Source organism: Stomoxys calcitrans, chromosome 3 (assembly GCF_963082655.1).
Source record: "Stomoxys calcitrans chromosome 3, idStoCalc2.1, whole genome shotgun sequence".
NCBI classification, from domain to species: Eukaryota; Metazoa; Arthropoda; class Insecta; order Diptera; family Muscidae; genus Stomoxys; species Stomoxys calcitrans.
In genome coordinates this window covers 170,859,355-170,885,442 of record NC_081554.1, presented here as the reverse complement: position 1 = coordinate 170,885,442, position 26,088 = coordinate 170,859,355, and the positions used below count along the sequence as shown (strand labels likewise).

The 26,088-nt window shown below is 42.1% G+C and overlaps 1 protein-coding gene across 1 annotated transcript in view; it reads right to left on the bottom strand.

The window, feature by feature from the left end:
* Window positions 1–26,088, bottom strand: part of LOC106087574 (uncharacterized) — a 314,940-nt gene that overhangs the window by 103,075 nt on the left and 185,777 nt on the right. The window contains exons 2-6 of the mRNA XM_059364452.1: window positions 4,321–4,365; window positions 4,127–4,230; window positions 3,190–3,397; window positions 2,962–3,117; window positions 2,619–2,747 (exon numbers count right to left, since the gene is read on the bottom strand). Coding sequence (XP_059220435.1) covers window positions 2,619–2,747; window positions 2,962–3,117; window positions 3,190–3,397; window positions 4,127–4,230; window positions 4,321–4,365 — 642 coding nt within the window. The remainder of the gene's footprint in view (window positions 1–2,618; window positions 2,748–2,961; window positions 3,118–3,189; window positions 3,398–4,126; window positions 4,231–4,320; window positions 4,366–26,088) is intronic.

Here is a 26,088-nt window from a genome sequence, read left to right as displayed (position 1 = left end):
ATATTTCCCGATTTTGCTGAAATTTGGGACAGTGAAATGCGTTAAGCCCTTCAACATCCTTCGTCAATTTGGCCTAGATCGGTCCAGATTTGGATATAGGTGCCGTATAGACCGATCATCCGATTTAGGGTCATAGGCCCATAAAAGCCAAATTTATTATCCGAATTTGCTGAAATTTGGGACAGTGAGTTGTGTTAGGCCCTTCGACATCCTTCGTCAATTTGGCCCAGATCGGTCCAGATTTGGATATAGCTGCCATATAGACCGATCCTCCGATATAGGGTCATAGGCCCATAAAAGCCACATTTATTATCCGATTTTAATGAAATTAGGATCTGTGAGTTTTGTTAAGCCCTTCGACATTCTTTTTCAATTTGGCCCAGATCGGTCCAAATTTGGATATAGCTGCCATATATACTGATCCTCCGATTTAGGGTGTTAGGCCCATAAAAGCCACATTCATCATCCGATTTTGCTGAAATTTGGGACAGTGAGTTGTGTTAGGCCCTTCGACACCCTTCGTCAAATTGGCTCAAATCGGTCCAGATTTGGATATAGCTACCATATAGATCGATTCTCTGATGTAGGTTCTTAGGCCCACAAAAGCCACATTTATTATCCGATTTTAATGAAACTTGGAACAGTGAGTTGTGTTAGGCCCTTCGACATTCTTCGTTAATTTAATTCGGATCGGTCCGGATTTGGGGTCTTAGACCCATAAAAGCCACATTTATTATCCGATTTTAATGAAACTTGGAATAGTGAGTTGTGTTAGGACATTCGACATTCTTCGTCAATTTGGCTCAGATCGGTCCAGATTTGGATATAGCTCCCATATGGACCGATCCTCCGATTAAGGGTCATAGGCCCATAAAAGCCACAGTTATTCTCCGATTTTAATGAAATTTGGGACAGTGAGTTGTGTTAGGCCCTTCTTCAATTTTGCCCAGATCGGTCCAGATTTGGATATAGCTGCCATATAGACCGATCCTCCGATATAGGGTCTTAGGCCCATAAAAGCCACATTTTTTTATACGATTTTGCTGAAATTTCGGACAGTGAGTTGTCCTAGGACTTTTGGCATCCTTCTTCAATTTTGCCTGGATCGGTCCAGATTTGGATATAGCTGCCATATAGACCGATCCTCCGATTTAGGGTCTTAGGCCCATAAAAGCCACATTCATTATCCGATTTTGTTGAAATTTGGGACAGTGAGTTGTGTTAGGCCCTTCGATATTCTTCGTCAATTTGGCTCAGATCGGTCCAGATTTGGATATAGCTACCATATATACCGGTCCTCCGATTTAGGGTCTTAAGCCCATAAAAGCCACATTTATTATCCGATTTTGCCGGAATTGGGTACAGTGAGTGGTGTTAGGCCCTTCGACATCCTTTGTCAATTTGGCATAGGTCAGTCCAGATTTGGATATAGCTGCCATATAGACCGATCCTCCGATTTAGGGCCTTAGGCCCATAAAAGCCACATTTATTATACGATATTGCTGAAATTTGGGACAGTGAGTAGTCTGAGGCCCTTCGACACCATTCGTCAAATTGGCTCAAATCGGTCCAGATTTGGATATAGCTACCATATATACCGATTCTCCGATTAAGGGTCTTAGGTCCATAAAAGCCACATTTATCATCCGATTTTGCTGAAATTAAGGACAGTGAGTTGTGTTAGGCCCTTCGACATTCTTCATCACTTTGGCTCAGATCGGTCCAGATTTGGATATAGCTGCCATATAGACCGATCCCTCGATTTAAGTTTTTGGGCCCACAAAAGGGGCACTTATTGTACGATGTCGCCGAAATTTGGGAGAGTGAGTTAAGTTAAGCCCATTGACATAGTTCTGTAATATGGCACAGATCGGTACAGATTTGGACATAGCTGCCATATATACCGATCTCTCGGTTTTAGTTTTTAGGGCCATAAAAAGGACATTTATTTTCCGATATTGCCAAAATTTAGGACAGTGAGTTGTGTTAGGTCCTTTGATTTACTTCTTCAATTTGTCTCTGAAGAACGTCTTCTCTGAGGATGGGAAAATTCGCATCGTTTGTGTGCCGGGACATAACGGAGTAAGAGGAAATGAAAGGATAGACGATTTGGCAACCCAGTGGAATAGCGAAACAGTCGGTAGGACGGCGAAAATCCTATGGGGGGGATCCAGATCATGAAAAGACGAGGCTATTACTGAAAGGAGGCAAGAATAGCTATATGGTATCATAACAGGACACATAGAACTACGAGCTCACTTATGTAAAATCGGCAAGTGATAGCATGTGTAGGGCATGTGGGGCATTGGAAACAATTTAGGATTTTTTAAGTAGCAAGGAATTCCTAACTTAGGTTTTCTTTTTCGAGGTTACATTTTTAGTTTTTAGACCTCACAAAAAGCCGATTACTGGCTTAGAAGCCTGCCTATAGTGGCATGGGACAGACTATTATCTGCACCCTCTTTTCAACCTAACCTAAACTAACCTAAGTGTATTTGTTGACATTTTTAGCAGAATCCATAGAATCCGCCTGTCTGATTTTAACTGGTTTCTACTTGTTTGAAAACCCAATGGTCTTTAATATACATTTTTAATAATTTTTTCTTTTGCCTACTTACACTGAACTCTCAAGTTGACCCGTTTGCTAATGGATGGTGGTACTCCATTAGAGGCGACACACAAATAGGCGGCCATGTGCAAGCGACTCACTTTGGTGATGTGCAAATGTTCACCATCAACCACATTCACTGTAAGAAAAGGGAAAAAAAGTTAAAGCGAAATACTGAAACACTAAAGGACATCTTTGGAGAATGGAAATGAAAAGTTAAAAAATTTTTATAAAATTTTATTTTTAAAAATTCCCAAAATTTTTATTAATTTTATTGAGATTATAAAAGAAACGTTTAAATGTGAAACCTATGGCTCAGAAGAAAAACTGTGAACCCTTTTGTCATTACTTACCATGTTCTCCACCAATGAGCATTTCTTCACCATCTTCCCGCCGCCACATAACATAAGGCTCCGGATACCCTTTAGCCTTACAAGTCAATGTGACATTGAGGCCTTCTCTTGCCACCACATCATGGCTAGTCATGCCCTCAACAATCATGGGAGGTACTGCAAGCAAGCAAATAAAAAAAAGAAACATTTTAAAATATTACAAAATATTTATTATAACTGAAAACTTACCCACAACTTGCAGGTAACCTTTGCGAGAACGCATTGGGTCCGTATTCACTTGACACATATACCAGCCACGGTCACTTTCGTCCACCTCCTTGATGTGGAGATACCATGAACGATGGTCATTGTAAGTCAGACTAATGCGATTGTTTTGTATGATGACATTGTGATGAATGGAGAGAATGGTTTGGGTGTCCACACGAACCCAAGCAACCTGGGATATAAACAAAAATGTTTTATTAAAAAAATCCCAATAAATGAAAAAGGTGGGACTAAAATTTCCTACGAAAAAAAAAACTGAAAACTTGAAATTTTGAAAAATTTTTTTTAGGTAAAACTATTCCAGAAGATTTTTTGTAATTGATGTTAACTACAACCCTACAGCAAATTACGAAAAGAGACGGTATATAAGATTCGGCCCAGCTGAACTTAACACACTCTTCCTTGCTATCTGTTACTAGCGATCAAGTTTCTAAGCTCATCAAAACTCTTCCACTTGTTGTCCTCCTTCAATGCGTTACTTGGAATGCATCTCCTTGGAAATTGATCTAATTGACTTGCAATAAGGACGTCACGTGAACTTTCAACCACACTTCTCAAACATTTCTATGGATAATAAATGACTCATCAATAACCCACTGTCAAGTCCTGTGAAATCCCCCATGGCTCCTTCATAACATTTGCTCCTTCTTTGCACATTCATTGTCATTCATGCTGACAAGCAAATGACAAAAACAAACTTTTTTCCCCATTTTCAATTCTACCCAGATGACAATGATAGTTTCTTTCGCTACCTAGGAGTTGTGGTCTAGAGTGTTGAGGTTATTGAATAATTAACCAAAAAATTTACTCCGTCATTGACTCGGGGACGACAAGGCGTAGAAGGCATTTTTGATTTGTGGTTTTTCGGTTTTTAGGGCGCATGGAGGAATGGGGTGATTACCTTATAATTTTTAAGATTTTCCACGACACATGCCAGCAGTGCATCTCTTCCCAGGGATACTGTTACATTGGCAACGGGTTCAGCAAAGCGGGGCATATCGATATCTGCAAGAGTGGATTGGAAAAGAAATTATAAAATTTAACCACACATTAAAAATCAATCAATCAATTAGAGAGCTAAGGAAGTTAATTTACCTTCAAGCGATGTATGGGATTTGTCATTTGAGTGCGAATGTTTGCCTGCAATTAAAAATAGGAAAAAAAAATGGAGATTAGTTGAAGAAAAGTAAAGGTTTAAAGTTTTGATTAGTTTGCTAAAATCTCGTCTTCTTCCTCTTCTATTATTATATAACAAGTAAAAGTGTGCTAAGTTCGGCCGGGCCGAATCTTATACACCCTCCGAGTTTGTCGAGTTCTTATCCCGGCATCTCTTCTTAGGCAAAAAAAAAAAATAAATAAATAAAAAAGAAAAGATTTGCTCTGCTATTAGAGCGATATCAAGATATAGTCTGGTTAGGACCACAATTAAATTATATGTTGGAGACCTGTGTAAATGGTCAGCCGATTCGAATAAGAATTGCGCTCTTTGGGGGCTCAAGAACTAAAATAGAGAGATCGATTTATATGGGAGCTGTATCAAGCTATAAACCGATTCAGACTATAATAAAAACGTATGTCGATGGTCATGAGAGGATCCGTCGTACAAAATTTCATTCCAATCGGATAAGAATTGCGCCCTCTAGAGGCTCAAGAAGTCAAGATCCCAGATCGGTTTATATGGCAGGTATATCAGGTTATGAACCGATTTGAACCTAATTTAGCACAGTTGTTGAATATCATAAAAAAATACTTCGTGCAAAATTTCATTCAAATCGGATAAGAATTGCGCCCTCTAGAGGCTCAAGAAGTCAAGACCCATGATCGGTTTATATGACAGCTATATCAGGTTATGGGCCGATTTGAACCAAACTTAGCGCAATTTTTGGAAGTGACAACAAAACACCACTTACAAAATATCATTCAAATCGGATAAGAATTGCGACCTCTAGAAGCTCAAGAAGTCAAGTCCCCATATCGGTTTATATGACAACTATATCAGGTTATGGGCTGATTTGAACCATACATGGCACAATTATTGGATATCATAAAAAAGTACTTCGTGCAAAATTTCATTCAAATCGGATAAGAATTGCGCCCTCTAGAGGCTCACGAAGTCAAGACCCATGATCGGTTTATATGACAGCTATATCAGATTATGAACCGATTTGAATCATACTTAGCTCAGTTGTTGGGTATAATAACAAAACACGTCGTGCAAAATTTCATTCAAATCCGACGATAGTTGCGCCCTATAGAGGCTCAAGAAGTCAAGACCCAAGATCGGTTTATATGGCAGCTATATCTGGTTATCCACCGATTTAAACCATACTTAACACAGTTGTTGGATATTATAAAAAAATACTTCGAGCAAAATTTCTTTCCAATCGGATTAGAATTGCGCCCACTAGAGGCTCAAGAAGTCAAGACCCAAGATCGGTTTATATCGCAGCATTATCAAAACATGGATACCAAAACACCACGTGGAAAATTTCAGTCAATTCGAACGAGAATTGCGCCCTGTAGAGGCTCAAGAAGTCAAGACCCAAGATCGGTTTATATGGCAGCTATATAAACACATGGACCGATATGGCCCATTTACAATCCCAACCGACGTACACTAATAAGAAGTATTTGTGCAAAATTTCAAGCGGCTAGTTTCACTCTTTCGAAAGTTAGCGTGCTTTCGACAGACAGACGGACGGACATGACTAGATCGACATAAAATGTCACGACGATCAAGAATATATATACTTTATGGGGTCTCAGACGAATATTTCGGGTAGTTACAAACAGAATGACGAAATTAGTATACCCCCATCCTATGGTGGAGGGTATAAAAATGGAAGTGCTGTGCTTTATTCCTTATAGACTCAAAAACTGCTGAACAGATTTTCATGAAATTTTCACAGATGGTAGAGTTTGATCCACCGTTGAAAATAGGGTACTTCATTTGTTGATATCAGAAACGGGGCGGACCCTCCCCCATACCACCATTTTCTAAAACGCCAGATCCCGGAGATAGAAGCACCGATTTAAGCGAATGTTTCCATGCCACCTTATGGTACCCCAAAAATACGAAATTGGTATAAAATTGTGTGGTCAATAAATTTGGGGGGACGCCCGATCTCAAAACCCACCCGAACGGACATGTTAACCGACTAAGGCAATATGGGTATCAAATGAAAGGTAATTACGAGTAGAGTGAGTACTTGGCATAAAAATGTCACCATTAGTGTCGGGGGGCCCCACACCCGCAAAAACACCACCCAACAGTACACTTTTACCCCTTTGGGTAATATGGGTATCAAATGAGAGGTATTTAAGAGTGGATTACGTACATGGGATAAAAATGTCACCATAAGTGTCGGGGGGGCCCCCACATCCAAATAACGCCACCCAACAGGACACTTTTACAGCTTTAGACATCATTTGGGTTTCATATGAGAGGTATTTCTGAGTAGAGTGAGTACTTGGCACAAAAATTTCACCTTAAGTGTTGGCGGGGGGGGGGTCCCCCACCCCCAAAAACACCACCCAACAGGACACTTTTACAGATTTGGACATCATTTGGGTATCAAATGAGACATATTTAAAAGTAGAGTGCAACTCTGACATAAAAATTTATACCTTACTGTCTGAAGGGCCCCCACCCCAAAACCCCCCAGCAGGACATATTTACCGCTTTGGGCAATATGGGTATCAAATTAAAGGTATTTAAAAGTAGAGTACAAATCTGACATAAAAATTTATTCATTGGTGTCTGAGGGGCCTCCTCACCCCCCAAAACCCCCCAGCAGGACATATTTACCGCTTTGGGCAATATGGGTATCAAATGAAAGATGTTTGGAAGTTGACTACACATTTGTTATGAGAATTTTGTCCATGGTGTCTACGGGGCCTCTCCAACTTCAAAAACCCCCAAAACGGGCCTGAATGTCCAACGTCACAAAATCCCCAGAGTTGACTGCAAGTGCAAATTTACCATGAACATTCCATTAAGGAACAGGGGCAAACTTCTCACAAATCAAAGAGTGCTGTATGATTCAATTTAAAGCTCCTCCTTTTTATAGCCGAGTTCCAAAGGCGTGTTGCAGAGCCACTCCTCTTTCGGGAGAAGTTTTTACATGGCAAAGTACCTCACAAATGTCGCCAGCATCAGGATTCGAATCCAGGCGTTCAGCGTCATATATAGACATGCTAACCTCTGCGTTACGGTGGCTCCCAACTCTCAAAACCGTCCCCCCCCCAAGATCAAGATCAAGATATGGGTCCTCCTTTTTATAGCCAAGTCCAAACGTTGTGCCGCAATGCGACACCTCTTTGTGGAGAAGTTTTTACAGGGCTGCCATACCGGATGGTACAATACCTCACAAATGTCACCAGTATTAAGAGGGCATTACCACCGCGTAAACATTTTTCTCGCCAGGATTCGAACCCAGGCATTCAGCGTCATAGGCGGACATGCATTATGACAATATGGGACTCAAACAAAAGGTATTTGAGAGTAGAAAGCGAATCTGATATCCAATTTTGGAGCCCAGCGTTTGGGGTTACGATTTAAAGCACCCCCTAAACTGAACTTATATTCCATCTATGGCAACATGGGGCTTAAATAAAGGGTATTTGGGAGTAAAAAACTAATTTGCGGCCCAAACTCCCCAAATGGTTAAATAGACCAATCATGACCGTATGGATCTTAAATGAAAGGTGTTTGACCATATGGGGCTTAAATGAAAGATGTTTGAGAGCAAACAAGTAAAAGCATGCTAAGTTCCGTGGGGCCGAATCTTATATACTCTCTACTTGCATCGAATTTGTCAAATTCTTTGCCCGTAAATAAATCCGTAAAATGTCATAGAAGATGTTGTTATCCAAAATTTCAGTCAAATCCGATAAGAATTGTACCCTCTAGAGGCTCAAGTTATCAAATCGGGAGGTCGGTTTAATATGGGAGCTATATAAGGTTTTAAGCCGATTTGAATCATATTTAGCACATAATAGAAGTCATTGTGCAAAATTTCAGTGAAATCGGATAAAAATTTCGCCCTCTGGAGGCTCAAGAAATAAAATCTAGAAATCGGTTTGTATGGAAGCTATATCTAAATATGGACCTATATGGCCCCATATTTTCTTGATCGTCTTGACATTTTAAGTCGATGAAGCCATGTCCGTTCCTCTGTCCTTTCCGTCCCTCTGTCGAAAGCGCGGAAACTTTTGTATAAGTAAAGTTAGGCGCTTGAATTTATGCACTAATACTTCAATTTAAGCGCCTAGTTTTACTTGCGCGCTTTTGACTGACGGACGGATGGAAGGACAGAGGAACGGACATGGCTTCATTGACTTAAAATGTCAAGACGATCAAGAAAGTATATACTCTATGGAGTCTTAGATCATTATTTCGAGGGGTTATAAACAGAAAGGTCATTAATGGTGTATTTTTCGCCGGACGTGACGTAATGAGGTTAATACGTATATCCGAGGTGTTCGGTATCCAATATTTGCTTGTTGGTCATTCTAAAGGTTGAAAACATTTCTTGACCTTAAGATGTTTTATTCTAGTGGTCATAACATCTGGTATAAAATTTTTGGTCACACTTTTCAACATTTCCAATTTTAATTATACGAAAAATTCCTTTCCATCCTTTAAGACTTTCTTGAAGGGAAAATATTCAAAATCCAACAACATGATTTATTGCCATATTCTAAAGTATGGAAAAATATTTTTTCCAAAAATATTAATCTACAACCACCACTATCACCAGGTATATGGTGATGTTAACCGAACATTTTCCATGCCTTATGTAACATGGTGCAAGAAATGCTTTCTCAATGGCCTTATGTTGACTTCTCGTTTAAAATCTTTTGGAAAAATGGAGAAGTAACCTCAGGTAGCTCCTCGTATAGAGTTGTTTGGGGGCCCATGACACAAACGTTCTTTTGCAATGCTTCAAATAGCCTGAAAGTGTACACAAAAGGTCTCAAAAATTCTGGTATGACACACACACACACACAGACACACTTAGATATAGACACCATGCTTTAACTACATGTAACCAAACCTCTCATGCCCCCTCTCTCATGCTACATAGTGCATTGCTATGATGTTATTGCTTTTGTTGGCTTGTTAAATGTTGACAATGTTACATGAAGGCATCCTTTTGGGTGTCCTTTTTGGCAAAATGGGGTATCGTTGCAAGTAAAAACGAAAAGCAGGTGGCTAGTAAGTATAACAACATTTGGGCGAGGAATTTAACATAAAATTCAATGTAGAGAGAAATTCATCCCCAGAGTACATTCAAAAGGGGGTTGTAGGAGAATGCAAAGAACCATTTCTGACACTTTATGTAGACAGTCAACATAAATTGGTCTTTGCAATGATCCTTTACGGCAATATTACTTTTGTTGATATAAAAATACAAGAGAGCAAAGTTTAATTTAATGTGGGGTAGAATAATTAAATGACAGACAAGACAGAAAAGAATGAAAAGACAGACAAGATAGACAAGACAGACAAGACAGACAAGACAGACAAGACAGACAAGACAGACAAGACAGACAAGACAGACAAGACAGACAAGACAGACAAGACAGACAAGACAGACAAGACAGACAAGACAGACAAGACAGACAAGACAGACAAGACAGACAAGACAGACAAGACAGACAAGACAGACAAGACAGACAAGACAGACAAGACAGACAAGACAGACAAGACAGACAAGACAGACAAGACAGACAAGACAGACAAGACAGACAAGACAGACAAGACAGACAAGACAGACAAGACAGACAAGACAGACAAGACAGACAAGACAGACAAGACAGACAAGACAGACAAGACAGACAAGACAGACAAGACAGACAAGACAGACAAGACAGACAAGACAGACAAGACAGACAAGACAGACAAGACAGACAAGACAGACAAGACAGACAAGACAGACAAGACAGACAAGACAGACAAGACAGACAAGATAGACAAGACAGACTAGACAGACAAGACAGACAAGACAGACAAGACAGACAAGACAGACAAGACAGACAAGACAGACAAGACAGACAAGACAGACAAGACAGACAAGACAGACAAGACAGACAAGACAGACAAGACAGACAAGACAGACAAGACAGACAAGACAGACAAGACAGACAAGACAGACAAGACAGACAAGACAGACAAGACAGACAAGACAGAGAAGACAGAGAAGACAGAGAAGACAGAGAAGACAGACAAGACAGACAAGACAGACAAGACAGACAAGACAGACAAGACAGACAAGACAGACAAGACAGACAAGACAGACAAGACAGACAAGACAGACAAGACAGACAAGACAGACAAGACAGACAAGACAGACAAGACAGACAAGACAGACAAGACAGACAAGACAGACAAGACAGACAAGACAGACAAGACAGACAAGACAGACAAGACAGACAAGACAGACAAGACAGACAAGACAGACAAGACAGACAAGACAGACAAGACAGACAAGACAGACAAGACAGACAAGACAGACAAGACAGACAAGACAGACAAGACAGACAAGACAGACAAGACAGACAAGACAGACAAGACAGACAAGACAGACAAGACAGACAATACAGACAAGACAGACAAGACAGACAAGACAGACAAGACAGACAAGACAGACAAGACAGACAAGACAGACAAGACAGACAAGACAGACAAGACAGACAAGACAGACAAGACAGACAAGACAGACAAGACAGACAAGACAGACAAGACAGACAAGACAGACAAGACAGACAAGACAGACAAGACAGACAAGACAGACAAGACAGACAAGACAGACAAGACAGACAAGACAGACAAGACAGACAAGACAGACAAGACAGACAAGACAGACAAGACAGACAAGACAGACAAGACAGACAAGACAGACAAGACAGACAAGACAGACAAGACAGACAAGACAGACAAGACAGACAAGACAGACAAGACAGACAAGACAGACAAGACAGACAAGACAGACAAGACAGACAAGACAGACAAGACAGACAAGACAGACAAGACAGACAAGACAGACAAGACAGACAAGACAGACAAGACAGACAAGACAGACAAGACAGACAAGACAGACAAGACAGACAAGACAGACAAGACAGACAAGACAGACAAGACAGACAAGACAGACAAGACAGACAAGACAGACAAGACAGACAAGACAGACAAGACAGACAAGACAGACAAGACAGACAAGACAGACAAGACAGACAAGACAGACAAGACAGACAAGACAGACAAGACAGACAAGACAGACAAGACAGACAAGACAGACAAGACAGACAAGACAGACAAGACAGACAAGACAGACAAGACAGACAAGACAGACAAGACAGACAAGACAGACAAGACAGACAAGACAGACAAGACAGACAAGACAGACAAGACAGACAAGACAGACAAGACAGACAAGACAGACAAGACAGACAAGACAGACAAGACAGACAAGACAGACAAGACAGACAAGACAGACAAGACAGACAAGACAGACAAGACAGACAAGACAGACAAGACAGACAAGACAGACAAGACAGACAAGACAGACAAGACAGACAAGACAGACAAGACAGACAAGACAGACAAGACAGACAAGACAGACAAGACAGACAAGACAGACAAGACAGACAAGACAGACAAGACAGACAAGATAGACAAGACAGACAAGACAGACAAGACAGACAAGAGAGGAAATGAGAGAGGTGAAAACCAAGCAACGGTTCCAATTGTTTTAAATTGGAAATATCCAGGCTTGTCTTCTTTGTCTTCCTTCATCTTAAATGTTGACACAAACCTCTCCGCGTTGTCACATCCGTCAAAGGTAGTGGACTAAAATGTGCTACGAGTTCACCTGTATTACTATAACAAGTAAGAAGAGGTTGAAGATGGATGTCGAAGGACATAACACTACTCACTGTCCCAAATTTCGGCGAAATCAGAAAATGAATGCGCCTTTAATGGGCCCAAAAGCTTAAATTGATAGTTCGGTCCATATAGCAGCTATATCCAAATCTGGACGGACCCAAATTGAAGAAGGATGTCAAAGAACCTTACAAAACTCACTGTCCCAAATTTCAGCAAAATCGGATAAAACATGTGTCTTTTATGGGCCTAAGACTCCAAATCGGCGGATCGGTCTATGTGGCAGCTATATCTAAACCGGGACCAATCTGGGCCAAATTAAACAAGGATATCGAAGGGCCTAACACAGCACACTATCCCAAATTTTAGCAAAATCGTATAATAAATGTGGTTTTTATGGGGTTAAGACTCTAAATCGGTGGATCGGTCTATATGGGGGCTATATCAAGATATAGTCTACTATAGCCATCTTCGAACTTAACCTGCTTATGGACAAAAAAAAAAAAAGAATCTGTGCAAAGTTTCAGCTCAATATCTCCATTTTTGAAGACTCTAGCTTGATTTCAACAGACAGACGGATGGACATGGCTAGATGGTCTTCGATTTTTATGCTGATCAAGAATATAAATACTTTACCAGCAAAACCGCGCCCGCTCCGGTGCGCCTTCTTTAACTCCCTTATATCTTTTTAGGGTGGAAACACTTCGCCCTGAATGCGGATATCGAATTCGTGCCATTGTAGTCTATGACTCTGAACGCGTTCGAATACTGGCGAGAACATCGGACAAAGCGGTATATATCCCCCCTTAATGTTACCGACATTTGCGAGGAACAATGCCATGCATGGTCATTTAAAAAATGTTCCCCAAAGAGGTGTCGCACTGTGGGACGCCATTCGGACTCGGCTATAAAAAAAGGTGCCTTATCATTGAGTTTTAACTTGAATCGGATAGCACTCATTGATGGGTGAGAATTTGCACCTTCTCGATTCCTGGTGGTAATGTACTTCCTTAGGGTAATGTTCTCAATAGGGGAAGGATGGATATCAAATATGGATATCAAATTCGTTCTTTTTTTCCCACGGACATGAAGTTCAGTTTAGGGGGTGCTTTAGGACGAACCCCAAAACACTTGGCTCCAAAATTGGATATCAAATTCGTTTTCTACTCTCAAATACCTTTCATTTTAGTCCCATATTATCATAATGAGTCAAATAATCTAATTGGTGTATCTTTGGAGGAAAAGCCCCATCTAGGCTGGAACGGAAATGTTAATGTCATATTCGTAATCTACTCTCCAATAGGTTTCATTTGAGTCCCATATAGCCATGGCCGGCTAATATGCCCATTTGGGGTATTTGGGGATGGGCGACCTCCCATTACTTGGACCTAATGTTTAATGCCATATTTGTAATCTATTGCCTAATACTTTTCATTTGAGTCCCATATTGACATGAACTTCGAATATATCTGTTTAGAGGAGTTTTGGGGTTGGGGGGCCAGCTGGGTACTTGGACGCAAATTTTAATACCATATTAGTTTTCTAGTCTCCAAAACTTTTTATTTGATGCCCTTATTGTGCCCATCGGACCAGTTTCGGATATAGCTGGTGTTTTTGGGGTAATGGGGAGGGTCCGCCTCCACCCGATATCTACATTCTATATAGCCTATGTTTCCTTCCAGACAAACGTACACAATCTACGAAAATTTTAAGAAAATCCGTTCTGCCAAGTATCGTATAATCATAATGGGTCTAATGGTGTTTTTGAGGGTTGGCTGACCCCCCATACTTCGATCTGGTTTTGAATGTCAGATTTAAAATCTACTCCCGAATACCTTTCATTTGAGCCCCATATTGAAATGAAGGTCCAATATGTCTGTTTTGGGGGAGTTTTGGGGTTGGGGCGGCCCGAAGGGTATTTAAACTCAAATTTTAATACCATATTCGTATTCTACTCTCTAATACCTTTCATTTGATACCTATATTCTCCCGACCGGTACACTTTTGATTTTGTGTTGTGTTTTTGGCATAAGGGGGAGGGTCCGTCCTCCTTCCGATACCGAAAAATTATATAGCCTATGTTTCCTTTCAGACCAAACTACACAATAAGCGGAAATTTCGAGAAGATCGGTTCTGCCGTTATTCAGTCTATATAGGGAACAAACAAATCGAGTCCCATATATCTGTGATTGGCTAATGTGCCCATTTTGTGGGTTTTTGTGGGGGTGGGGTGACCTTTTATTCTTCGACATGAACTTGTAAACCATATTGGTTATCTACTCCCGCATACTTTTCATTTGATACCCATATTGTCCTTATCGGTAGATTTTGGGTGGTAATTTTGGGGTAACGGTTGAGGGTCCGCCCACTTCCGTTATTGTTTGTAGGTTTGTTTGTTTGTGTGTTCCTTATAGACTCAGAAACGGCTGAACCGATTTTTTTCACATTTTCACAGGTAGTGCATAATGACCCCATGGTGAAAATAGGGTACTACATTATTTGATATCTGAAGGGAGGGGCGCACCCTTCCCCTTACCCTAATTTTCAGAAACGCCAGATCTCAGAGATGGGTGGTGCGATTTAAGCGAAATTTTGTGTGCTCTCATGTAGTACCCTAAAAATAAAAATTTGGTATCCACATTTCGGATGGGGTACCTAGGGGGGCCGCCCTACCCTAAAACCTACAAAACATATATTTAGACCAATCACGACAATATGGGACTCAAATGAAAGGTATTTAGGATAAGAAAACGAATTCGATATCCAATTGTCGGACCAAGTGCTAGGGAGACCACCCCCAACCCCCAAAACACCCCTAGATCGGACATATTTACCGACCATGGCAATATGGGACTCAAATGAAAGGTATTTGCGAGTAGAATACGAATCTGATATCCAAATATGGGACCAGGTTTCTGGGGGTCCACCCCTTCCCCAAAACACCCCCCAAACAGGACTTATTTACTGACCATGGGAATATGGGGCTTAAATAATTGGCATTTGAATGTAGAATACGAATCTGATATCCAAATATGGGACCAAGTGTTTGGGGGGCTGCCTCTCCCCAAAAACAACCCCCAAGGGGACAAATTTACGACCATAGCAATATGGGGCTCAAATGAAAGGTCTTTGGGAGTAAAGCACGAATCTGATATCAATATTCGGATAAATTGTCTAAACACAACACCACCCAAATAGTAAGTATTTTCAGACTATTCCAATATGCGGCTCAAATAAGAGGGTTTTTTAAGTGGAACACGAATCCGATATATATTTTCAAGGCCACTCAGTGAGTTGGCCCCAAAACACCCCCCAAGCCGGTCATGTTTGCCGACTATGGAAAGATGGGGCTCAAATTAAAGGTATGTGGGAGTAGACCACGCATCTGATATCAACATTAGGGGCCAACTGTCTAGCGGACGTCCCACCACCATAACAACCCCCAAATAGGACGTATTTGCTCACCAAGACAGTTTGGGTCTTAAAGAGAGTGGAACTAAATATTCATAGTTTTTAGGGCCAATACCACAAACCGGACATATTTGCTGACTTTTGCTATAAGGAGTTTAAATGAGATAAGAAAATGAATTCGAAGACCAATAAAAATGTTATGGGATTCAGATAAAGGCATTTATATTGTTAAACTCTTAGTCAAGTTAGCATGGTATTTCACTAAAAGATCTTCGAAAATAAATATTCCAAGGAAACTTTTGTTCCATATAAAGTGAAAGAAGGCGCCGCGAAGCGGGCCCGGATCAGCTAGTAAATTATAAAGCCTATTCCTCCTTCCTGATCATATTCGTAACCTACCCCCGAATACCTTTCATTTGAGTTCCATATTGTCATGATCGTCAAACAAAAGTATTTTAAGAGGTTTTGGGGCTAGGGCGGCCCCCAGGTACTTGGACCCAACTTTTATTATGAAATTCGTATTCTATTTTTGAATACCTTTCATATGAATCCCATGTTGTCCCGGTTCACTATTATTTTTGGTAGTTCTTTTGGGGTAAGGGGGAACGTCCGCCCCCCTCCCGATATCAAAAACGGAATTACAAAATGAATATACCCCCATCCTCCGGTGGGGGGTATAAAAATCAAAAGGTATTCTCGTTATGATCTTTAATTATCCTTTTTTTACCTTCTGCTTTAAGGTATATATCATCCAGCGAAATTGACGAACGGGTTCCATGATAAAGTGTATTAAAGATTCCAATCGACCAACTTTGCCATTTGTTTTGACCCTAACTTTGGTTCATCCAAATTTTCTAATGAACTCATATTTTATCATAACTTAAGTCTCCCTTTTGATATAATCTTATCGAACTCATATCTTAATGATTCCGTTTTAATTCTGCTGCATCATCTTAATTTGTTCCTTAAGCTGCTAATCTGTCACGCAATTTGGTTTGTCTAACGTCTGGCCAATGATGACAGACTCGAGTGTTGTCTACTTAACATACAAATAACACAGGGAACAATGTCAATTGCTGCAGGATATTAAAGGTAGACCCAAGCAAGAGGCAGACACACAGACAAACAAAGTCCTTATCCTTAAATCAACAATAAGCTTAAAGGCTCTCTTAAACACCAAGCACCTAGCGGGAGGCATTCTAAGCATTTAAAGACCACAGCTTTGGTAGAGCACCTTAAATTGCCCGCTGGCAGCACTTGCAACGATTTGAGATGTTTGCCTAAGAGGAGGAGGAGGAGTTGAAGCAAGAGAGAGAGAGAGAGTTAGCAAGCAATCAAAAGCAGAAAAAAAGGCAAACAAAAATCACAATCCTCAAATGAATTTTTCAAAATGTCTTTGGCCCAAAACAGACGTTGAACCATACTCGCTCGGCTAAAGCAGACGCCGAGATGTAGTCAACTAAGACGAAACCAGAAAAAATGATGAAAACAAAACGCACCACAACAACAGCCAACCATCCATGGAGGCATTAAAGTAAAACAAACCATTCTCCTCACACGCATAAATTCATTTTATGGCCATGTTTGGCAAAGACAAGTGAGGGCGAAAAGAGAAATGTGGCCATGAATTGGCGTCAAAAAGTTCTTACCTCAAAAGATTTAACCACAACATTGAAGAGGGCCACACAATATGAGTCACTTAAACAAGCAAAGCGAAGCATATCAAGAGAGTCATTCACTTTGGGCCGAGTACGAAAGGGGGGGTGCTATTTGGTAATCTGCGATAAGGGTGACCCAGTGAAACTTTTGGGGGGGATAGGTAAACACAAGAAAACTCTGAATCAGAATATTACAAGAGGCCGACTTTGACCGGCTTGATTTGTAAGACGATACACAAGGTTAAAAGAGATTGCGCATGTTAATCCACCTCAAGTTACTATGGACATACCCCTAAGCCAGTAAACTGCTTGTTGTGCGCCTTGAATTCTTAAAGGTAAACTCGAAAAAGAAAATTGAAGTCAGGAATTCTGTGCTACTTACAAAATTCCAGATTGTTTGTTTTTCATGCCACTCCCCTAAGATGGCTCATGTCTGGTATTGTGTCCCAATCTATGTACCGTTGTCTGCTAGCTATTTTAAGAGGTTTTGGGGCTAGGGCGGCCCCCAGGTACTTGGACCCAACTTTTATTATGAAATTCGTATTCTATTTTTGAATACCTTTCATATGAATCCCATGTTGTCCCGGTTCACTATTATTTTTGGTAGTTCTTTTGGGGTAAGGGGGAACGTCCGCCCCCCTCCCGATATCAAAAACGGAATTACAAAATGAATATACCCCCATCCTCCGGTGGGGGGTATAAAAATCAAAAGGTATTCTCGTTATGATCTTTAATTATCCTTTTTTTACCTTCTGCTTTAAGGTATATATCATCCAGCGAAATTGACGAACGGGTTCCATGATAAAGTGTATTAAAGATTCCAATCGACCAACTTTGCCATTTGTTTTGACCCTAACTTTGGTTCATCCAAATTTTCTAATGAACTCATATTTTATCATAACTTAAGTCTCCCTTTTGATATAATCTTATCGAACTCATATCTTAATGATTCCGTTTTAATTCTGCTGCATCATCTTAATTTGTTCCTTAAGCTGCTAATCTGTCACGCAATTTGGTTTGTCTAACGTCTGGCCAATGATGACAGACTCGAGTGTTGTCTACTTAACATACAAATAACACAGGGAACAATGTCAATTGCTGCAGGATATTAAAGGTAGACCCAAGCAAGAGGCAGACACACAGACAAACAAAGTCCTTATCCTTAAATCAACAATAAGCTTAAAGGCTCTCTTAAACACCAAGCACCTAGCGGGAGGCATTCTAAGCATTTAAAGACCACAGCTTTGGTAGAGCACCTTAAATTGCCCGCTGGCAGCACTTGCAACGATTTGAGATGTTTGCCTAAGAGGAGGAGGAGGAGTTGAAGCAAGAGAGAGAGAGAGGGTTAGCAAGCAATCAAAAGCAGAAAAAAAGGCAAACAAAAATCACAATCCTCAAATGAATTTTTCAAAATGTCTTTGGCCCAAAACAGACGTTGAACCATACTCGCTCGGCTAAAGCAGACGCCGAGATGTAGTCAACTAAGACGAAACCAGAAAAAATGATGAAAACAAAACGCACCACAACAACAGCCAACCATCCATGGAGGCATTAAAGTAAAACAAACCATTCTCCTCACACGCATAAATTCATTTTATGGCCATGTTTGGCAAAGACAAGTGAGGGCGAAAAGAGAAATGTGGCCATGAATTGGCGTCAAAAAGTTCTTACCTCAAAAGATTTAACCACAACATTGAAGAGGGCCACACAATATAAGTCACTTAAACAAGCAAAGCGAAGCATATCAAGAGAGTCATTCACTTTGGACCGAGTAAGAAAGGGGGGTGCTATTTGGTAATCTGCGATAAGGGTGACCCAGTGAAACTTTTTGGGGGGGATAGGTAAACACAAGAAAACTCTGAATCAGAATATTACAAGAGGCCGACTTTGACCGGCTTGATTTGTAAGACGATACACAAGGTTAAAAGAGAATGCGCATGTTAATCCACCTCAAGTTACTATGGACATACCCCTAAGCCAGTAAACTGCTTGTTGTGCGCCTTAAATTCTTGAAGGTTAACCCGAAAATGAAAGTCTAAGTCAGGAATTCTGTGCTACTTACAAAATTCCAGATTGTTTTTCATGCCACTCCCCTAAGATGGCTCATGTCTGGTATTGTATCCCAATCTATGTACCGGTGTCTGCTAGCTGCGAAACACAAGCTATGACATAGGAAATATTCCATCATCTACCCCACAAGCCCTTCAAATGCTATCACTTGCCGCACCTATTTTCCAAAAGTGCGCTTGTATTCCTATACTGATCTCCTTCTTACTTCTGAACTGACCTCTATCTTACTTTCTTTCAGTAATGGCCTCGTTCTCTTCCCACAGGATTTTCCTCGTACTACCGACCGTTTTGCTGTTCCACAGTGTCCACGAAATAAACTCAGCATTCCCCCTTGTTCCGCTATGGTCCGGCACCGAATTGGAGAAGGTGTTTATCATATTCTTACACTCCAGTGTTACATGAGGGTTCTTCGTCCACGCCCGAAAGGCTAGCCAAATTTATGGATGGAAGTCCTCTGGCCTTCACTGCCAAATCATCAGCCCTCCCCCTTGTTTCGCTATGGTCCGGCACCGAATCGTGCATTCCTCAGAGAATGTGTTAATGTTATTCTTACTCTCCAAGACTGTTATTGACCTTACCGTCCCCGTTGTGATTGCCATGATGGTCAGTTAATTGTCCGTAATGTAATTAAATCTCGATTTCCTCGCGTTAAAACCTCACCTCCTTCTTACTTCTGAACTGACCTTTCACGATGCATAACTCCCCACAGGATTTTCCTCCACCTACCAACCGTTTCGCTGTTCCACAGTGTTACATGAGCGTTCATCGCCCACGCCCTAAACTCGGCCTGCTTCGTCCCGAAAGGCTAGCCCAGTTTATAGGTGGAAGTCTTCTGGCCTTCACTGCCAAATCATCAGCTTTCCCCCTTGTTCTGCTATGGTCCGGCACCGAATCGCGCATTCCTCAGAGAAGGTGTTTATCGCATTCTTACTACTCCAAGACTGTTCTTGACCTAACCGACCCCGTTGTTATTGTCTTGATGGCCAGATAATTGTCCGTAATGATATTCACTCTCGACGTCCTCGCGTTAATACCTCACCTCCTTCTTACTTCTGAACTGACCTTTCACGATGCATAACTCCCCACAGGATTTTCCTCCACCTACCAACCGTTTCGCTGTTCCATAGTGTTACATGAGCGTTCATCGTCTACGCCCTAAACTCGGCCTGCTTCGTCCCGAAAGGCTAGCCCAGTTTATAGGTGGAAGTCTTCTGGCCTTCACTGCCAAATTATCAGCTTTCTCCCTTGTTCCGCTATGGTCCGGCACCGAATCGCGCATTCCTCAGAGAAGGTGTTTATCGTATTCTTACTACTCCAAGACTGTTCTTGACCTAATCGTCCCCGTTGTTATTGTCCTGATGGCCAGTTAATTGTCCTCAATGTTATTCATACTCGAAGTCCTCGCGTTAATACCAAACCACCTCACGCATTGCATGCTCACCCGGATCTCCACCTGCAGTTTTATGGTCAGGCTGTCTAAAACAAATCTCAAAGATGGATCAAAGCTAGGACCCCTCTTTCATCTATCTTTTAATCTGGGTAGGGTGAACTTCCTGACGGCAATACCAGAGTTTCGTCAATCCAAGACAGCCACTCTGGCAGCAGTGTCTCGCACTTAACCTCAAATATTCCAGGTTTCCACCCAGGTTTCATATCTTTGCCTCAATTATTCAGCGATGGTATGACCTGCTCTTATCCAGTATTCATTCTCCCATCGCCTTCAGTCTTATAGCCGCAGTGGTTGCCTCAGAGTTAATCTGTTTGTCTATGGGTCGGATATCTAGAATAGATTTCAGTACCCTAGTGGGCGGTTAAACAGCCATGGTATGACCTGTTCTTATCCTCTATCGTTTCTCCCATTCCGTTAAGTCTCTTAACCGTAGGAGTTGAGGCGGCTGCATCTGCCGGAACGTAATTAAACCAGAACCACTCTGGTTTGACGGGGGAGGTCAATTTCTTCAGGTGCAATGGGAGATGGTCGTTCTCCAAGGACTACATTCACCCGGTAGCCAATTAACGCGTCTGCTACCGTGTCTGCATGAATGTTGTTCAGACCCGTTGATATGCCCCTTGATCTAGAGGTTCTCTCTTGTAGCGCTGGACCACACGCTCTAGATCGTGTAGATCTACCTTAAGGTTTCTGGGCGGTGGGTATCTATCCACAAGATGATGATTTGGATGATTTCTGTGACAACAGCCCAAAAGGTATTGCTTAGACAGCATGTAGTTATGTCTTCGCACTGGTAGGATCTTTGTCTCCTGATGGAGGTGGTCCACATGAGAACTGAGGAGACAGTCCGTCGCAGTTCGGAGGGTAGCATTCTGACAGATCCGAATATTATTCCACTGCGTGTCACAGTACTGACGACACCACACTGGCACTGCATAACTTACCACAGACCGGCCAATTGCTTTGTGCGAGGTCAACAATGTTTCTTTTTCTGCACCCCAAGTGCTGCCAGCGAGTGACTTGAGAACCTTGTTTCTACTTTTGACTTTATTGCAGATTGCTGTGGCATGTGGGGAGAAAGTGTAGGAGCTGTCAAATGTGTCGCCAAGTATTTTGGAACACTTGATGGTCGGAATCATTTCTCCATCGACCATCACAGTCAGCTTAGTATTCACCTCACGCGTATTTGAAGTGAACAATGTGGCTAAAGATTTGGTGGCAGATATCTTCAGATTTCTTGCAGCGAAATATGAGGCAAGTTCGTTGAGGTACATGTTCAACATATCGCAGATGTCATCAATGGGTGGGGGGGGCCTGATGCCATGATCTTACAATCGTCCGCATACGACACGATATCTATGCCGTCTGGAGGGGGTGGAATGGAGGATAGTTAGAGGTTGAACAGTGCCGGAGATATCACCCACCTTGGGGAACTCCCTGTTTCACTCTACGGTGCTTTGACTTCTTATCCCTAAATAACACAAATGACTGCCGACCACGCAGATAATACGCGACCCAGCGTTTCAAGCCTGGCTGGAGGGATGTGTTGGCGATGTTCTCAAATAATTTGGCATGGCTGACCGTGTCGAATGCCTTCGATGGCATTCGAAATCCATGTTAATGCTCGGCAAATGGAAATTCTCCTACTAGGCTCATGCGGAGTAATGCCTCAAGCGTCTTTGCCACTGATGAGAGAAGGGAGATCGGTCTGTACGACTCCCCCAAACTCGAGTCTTTTCCAGGCTTCAGTAGCGGGATTATTCTGCCCATTTTCCAGACATCGAGAACTATAAGAGTGTTCAAAGACAGGTTGAGGACAGTGGTAAGGTATTCAACTCCAGGTGAATCCAGATTCTTCAACATCAATGTAGAGATTCCGTCGGGCCCCAACGCCTTAGATGAGGTGGCGCCACCGATGACATTCGTAACTTCGCCCACGATAAATTGTGATGGCTGTTCATCGGCTCGGAGACCACGAATACGGCGAATGGCTCTCCTCCTTGCCCTGTCTCTCTCGGGATGCACAACCTGGCGCATATCTTCGGATCAGTCACGGTTACTTCGCCTAAAGTGACTGAGGTCCTGCCATCCCGTCTACCGGAGTTCGAGAGCGACTTAATAGTAGACCACAGTTTGCCTACACCGGTGCCTAAGTTACAATGCTCCAAGTGTTTCAGCCACAAATTCCGCTTATGTTCGTTGACTACCCTGTTTATTTCCAGATTCAGCCCGCTGATTCTGGGGTTAGCGGGGTCCATACCACGAATCCCATCACGCTCGTCTGCGAGTACCACTGCTTGCGCCGGGAAATTGGGCCGCACTTGGGTATTCGACCGGCTGGTATAAAGCGAGCGGTTGCTGCGTTAATGATGTCTCCGAATTTCCTCTTGGCCACTAGCACATCGGAGGGGGGTGGCAGTTCACTGAAGCGGCGATTGGTATACTCTCTGAAGCCAGCCTAATCGGCCTTCTTATGATTGATAAACGTCCTGCGCTCAGAGGTTATGAAGTCGGGTCGGTCGATCGATGTTGAGAATTAAGGGGAGGTGGTCTGACCCCAAAGAGATGGCGGCTTACCAGGATACGTCACTCAGGAGATCAGGGGATGCAATGGAGATGTCTGGCGAGCTGCTGCAACTCCTCGTAATGCTAGTGGGGGCATCCTTGTTCACCATGCAAAACGTGGAGCTTTCAATATGCTCTGCCAAAGCTATGCCACGCTGGTCGTTACCTAGGGGAGAATGCCATGAAGTGTGATGCGCATTAAAGTTCCCTAGAACCAGAACATTATGGCCATATAGCAACCCACTTATGGATTGTAAGCCTGGCCATTAATCAGGACACAGCTACCAACCGGCGGTATGTACACGTTGTATAGCTCTATCTCGGCAGTACCGGACCTGACTGCTATCCCCATGCATTTCATGTAGGGGTCACTAGCGCCACGCGCAGGCGAGATAGGTCTATACTCCACGAAATGGTGTATCACGAAGACCACGTCCTACGTCCATTCCTTGAACGATCCTCAAGGATCAAGGATCGCCAGCACTCCGGGATCTGCCTCTTCCACGACAAAAAAAGACGAACACGTACACTGAGGCGGCAGCACTTGCCGAAGACTATTCCATCGGGCCAATCCGGTGCGTACAACCGGCTGCCATGGGATTGTTATTTATGGTGGTCACCCATAGTAGTGGCGATAAAATGCTCCCCTGTGGGGTGTCCTGTGCCATCTTCTCCCTTATATTTATGTCATAGGACTCACAATTTATTCACCTCTTCCTTAGCATATGGTTTATCCAGTCTATAAGGACCTCGATGTCATTGCATACTGCCAATGTGTACCTCTAGGCATCGAGGGATTCTTCCATTTTATTAACAACCTCGTGCAGGAGAGTCACCACAGACTTTGCCTTGGCATAGGCTGTTGGTATATGAGCAATTCCTGCTTTTCATCATGGTATCCACTATGGATGAGCACGTGAGTGATTTTTCTTTCACGCTCTTGAGAAATTTTACTCACGCACGACAGTTTCATGTCGACTCCAGTTCACGCATGCTGACGAGAGAAAAATTTTACTCACGCACGCAAATGGACGACTCAAGAGACACTTAAGACTCACGAGACAATCACGACTCAAGAGACACTCACGAGAAAATCTGGACTCACGAAAAGTTCACGAGTTAAGCCGTGTCTACAAATATTTTTCCATGAAGCAAATAATAATTTTGCGTGGAAAGATTCGTACGTTAAAATACCGTGTGATTTGAGAGCATGCATACATTTTGGTATGGTTGGGGGTATACTAATCTCGTCATTCCGGGTGTGACACCTCGAAATATGCGTCTAGTCATGTCCGTCCGTTTGTCTGTCCGTCCGTCTGTCTGTCTGTCTGTCCGTCTGTCTGCCTAAAGCACGGTAACTTTCGAAGGAGTAAAGCTAGCCGCTTTCAATTTTGCACAAATACTTCTTTGTAGAGTAGGTCGGGTTGGATCGTAAATGGGCGATATCGGTTCAGGATTTCATATAGCTGCCATATAAATCTTGGCTTCAGCCTCTAGAGGGCGCAATTCTTATCCGATTTGCCTGAAATTTTGCATATCGTGTTTTGTTATGATTAACAACAACTGTGTCAAGGTTCAAATCAGTTCACAACCTGATATAGCTGCCATATAAACCGATCTGGGGTCTTGACTTCTTGAGCCTCTAGAGGGCGCAATTCTCATCAGATTTGAATTAAAATTTGCACGACGTGCTCTGTTATGATATTCAACAACTGTGCCAAGTATGGTTCTAATTGGACAATAACCTGATATAGCTGTCATATAAACCGATCTGGGGTCTTGACTTCTTGAGCCTCTAGAGGGCGCAATTCTTATCCGATTGGAATGAAATTTTGCACGAAGTATTTCGTTATGATATCCAACAACTGCACTAAGTATGGCTCAAATCGGTATATAACCTGATATTGCTGCCAAATAAACCGATCTGGGATCTTGAATTCTTGAGCCTCTAGAGGGCTCAATTCTCGTACGATTTGAATGAAATTTTGCATGTGGTGCTCAGGTATCACTTCCAACAACTGTGTTAAGTATGATTCAAATCGGTTGATAACCTGATATAGCTGCCATATAAACCGATCTTGGGTCATGACTTCTTGAGCCACTAGAGGGCGCCATTTCTCTCCGATTTGGCTGAAATTTTGCAATGCGTATTATATTATGATTTTCAACAACAGAGCCAAATCAGGTTCAAATTGGTCCATAACCTGATATAGCTGCCATAGAAACCGAACTTTGGTCTTGACTTCTTGAGCCTCGAGAGGGCCCAATTCTTATCCAATTGGAATGAAATTTTGCACGACGTGTTTTGTTGCGATATACAACAACTGTGCCAAGTATGGTTCAAATCAAACCATAACCTGATATAGCTGCCATATAAACCGATCTTGGGTCTTGACTTCTTGAGCCTCTAGAGGGCGCAATTCTTATCCAATTTTAGTGAAATTTTGCACGAAGTGTTTTGTTATGATATCCAACAACTGTGCCAAGTATGGTTCAAATCAAACCATAACCTGATATAGCTGCCATATAAACCGATCTTGGGTCTTGACTTCTTGAGCCTCTAGAGGGCGCATTTCCTCTCCGATTTGGCTGAAATTAAGCATAATGTATTTTATTATGATATCCAACAACTGCGCCAAGTATGGTTCAAATCAGTCAATTACACGATATAGCTGCCATATAAACCGATCTTGGGTCTTGACTTCTTGAGCCTCTAGAGGGCGCAATTCTTATCCGATTTTAATGAAATTTTGCACGAAGTGTTTTATTATGACTTTCTACAACTGTGCCAAATAAGGTTCAAATCAGTTTACAACCTGATA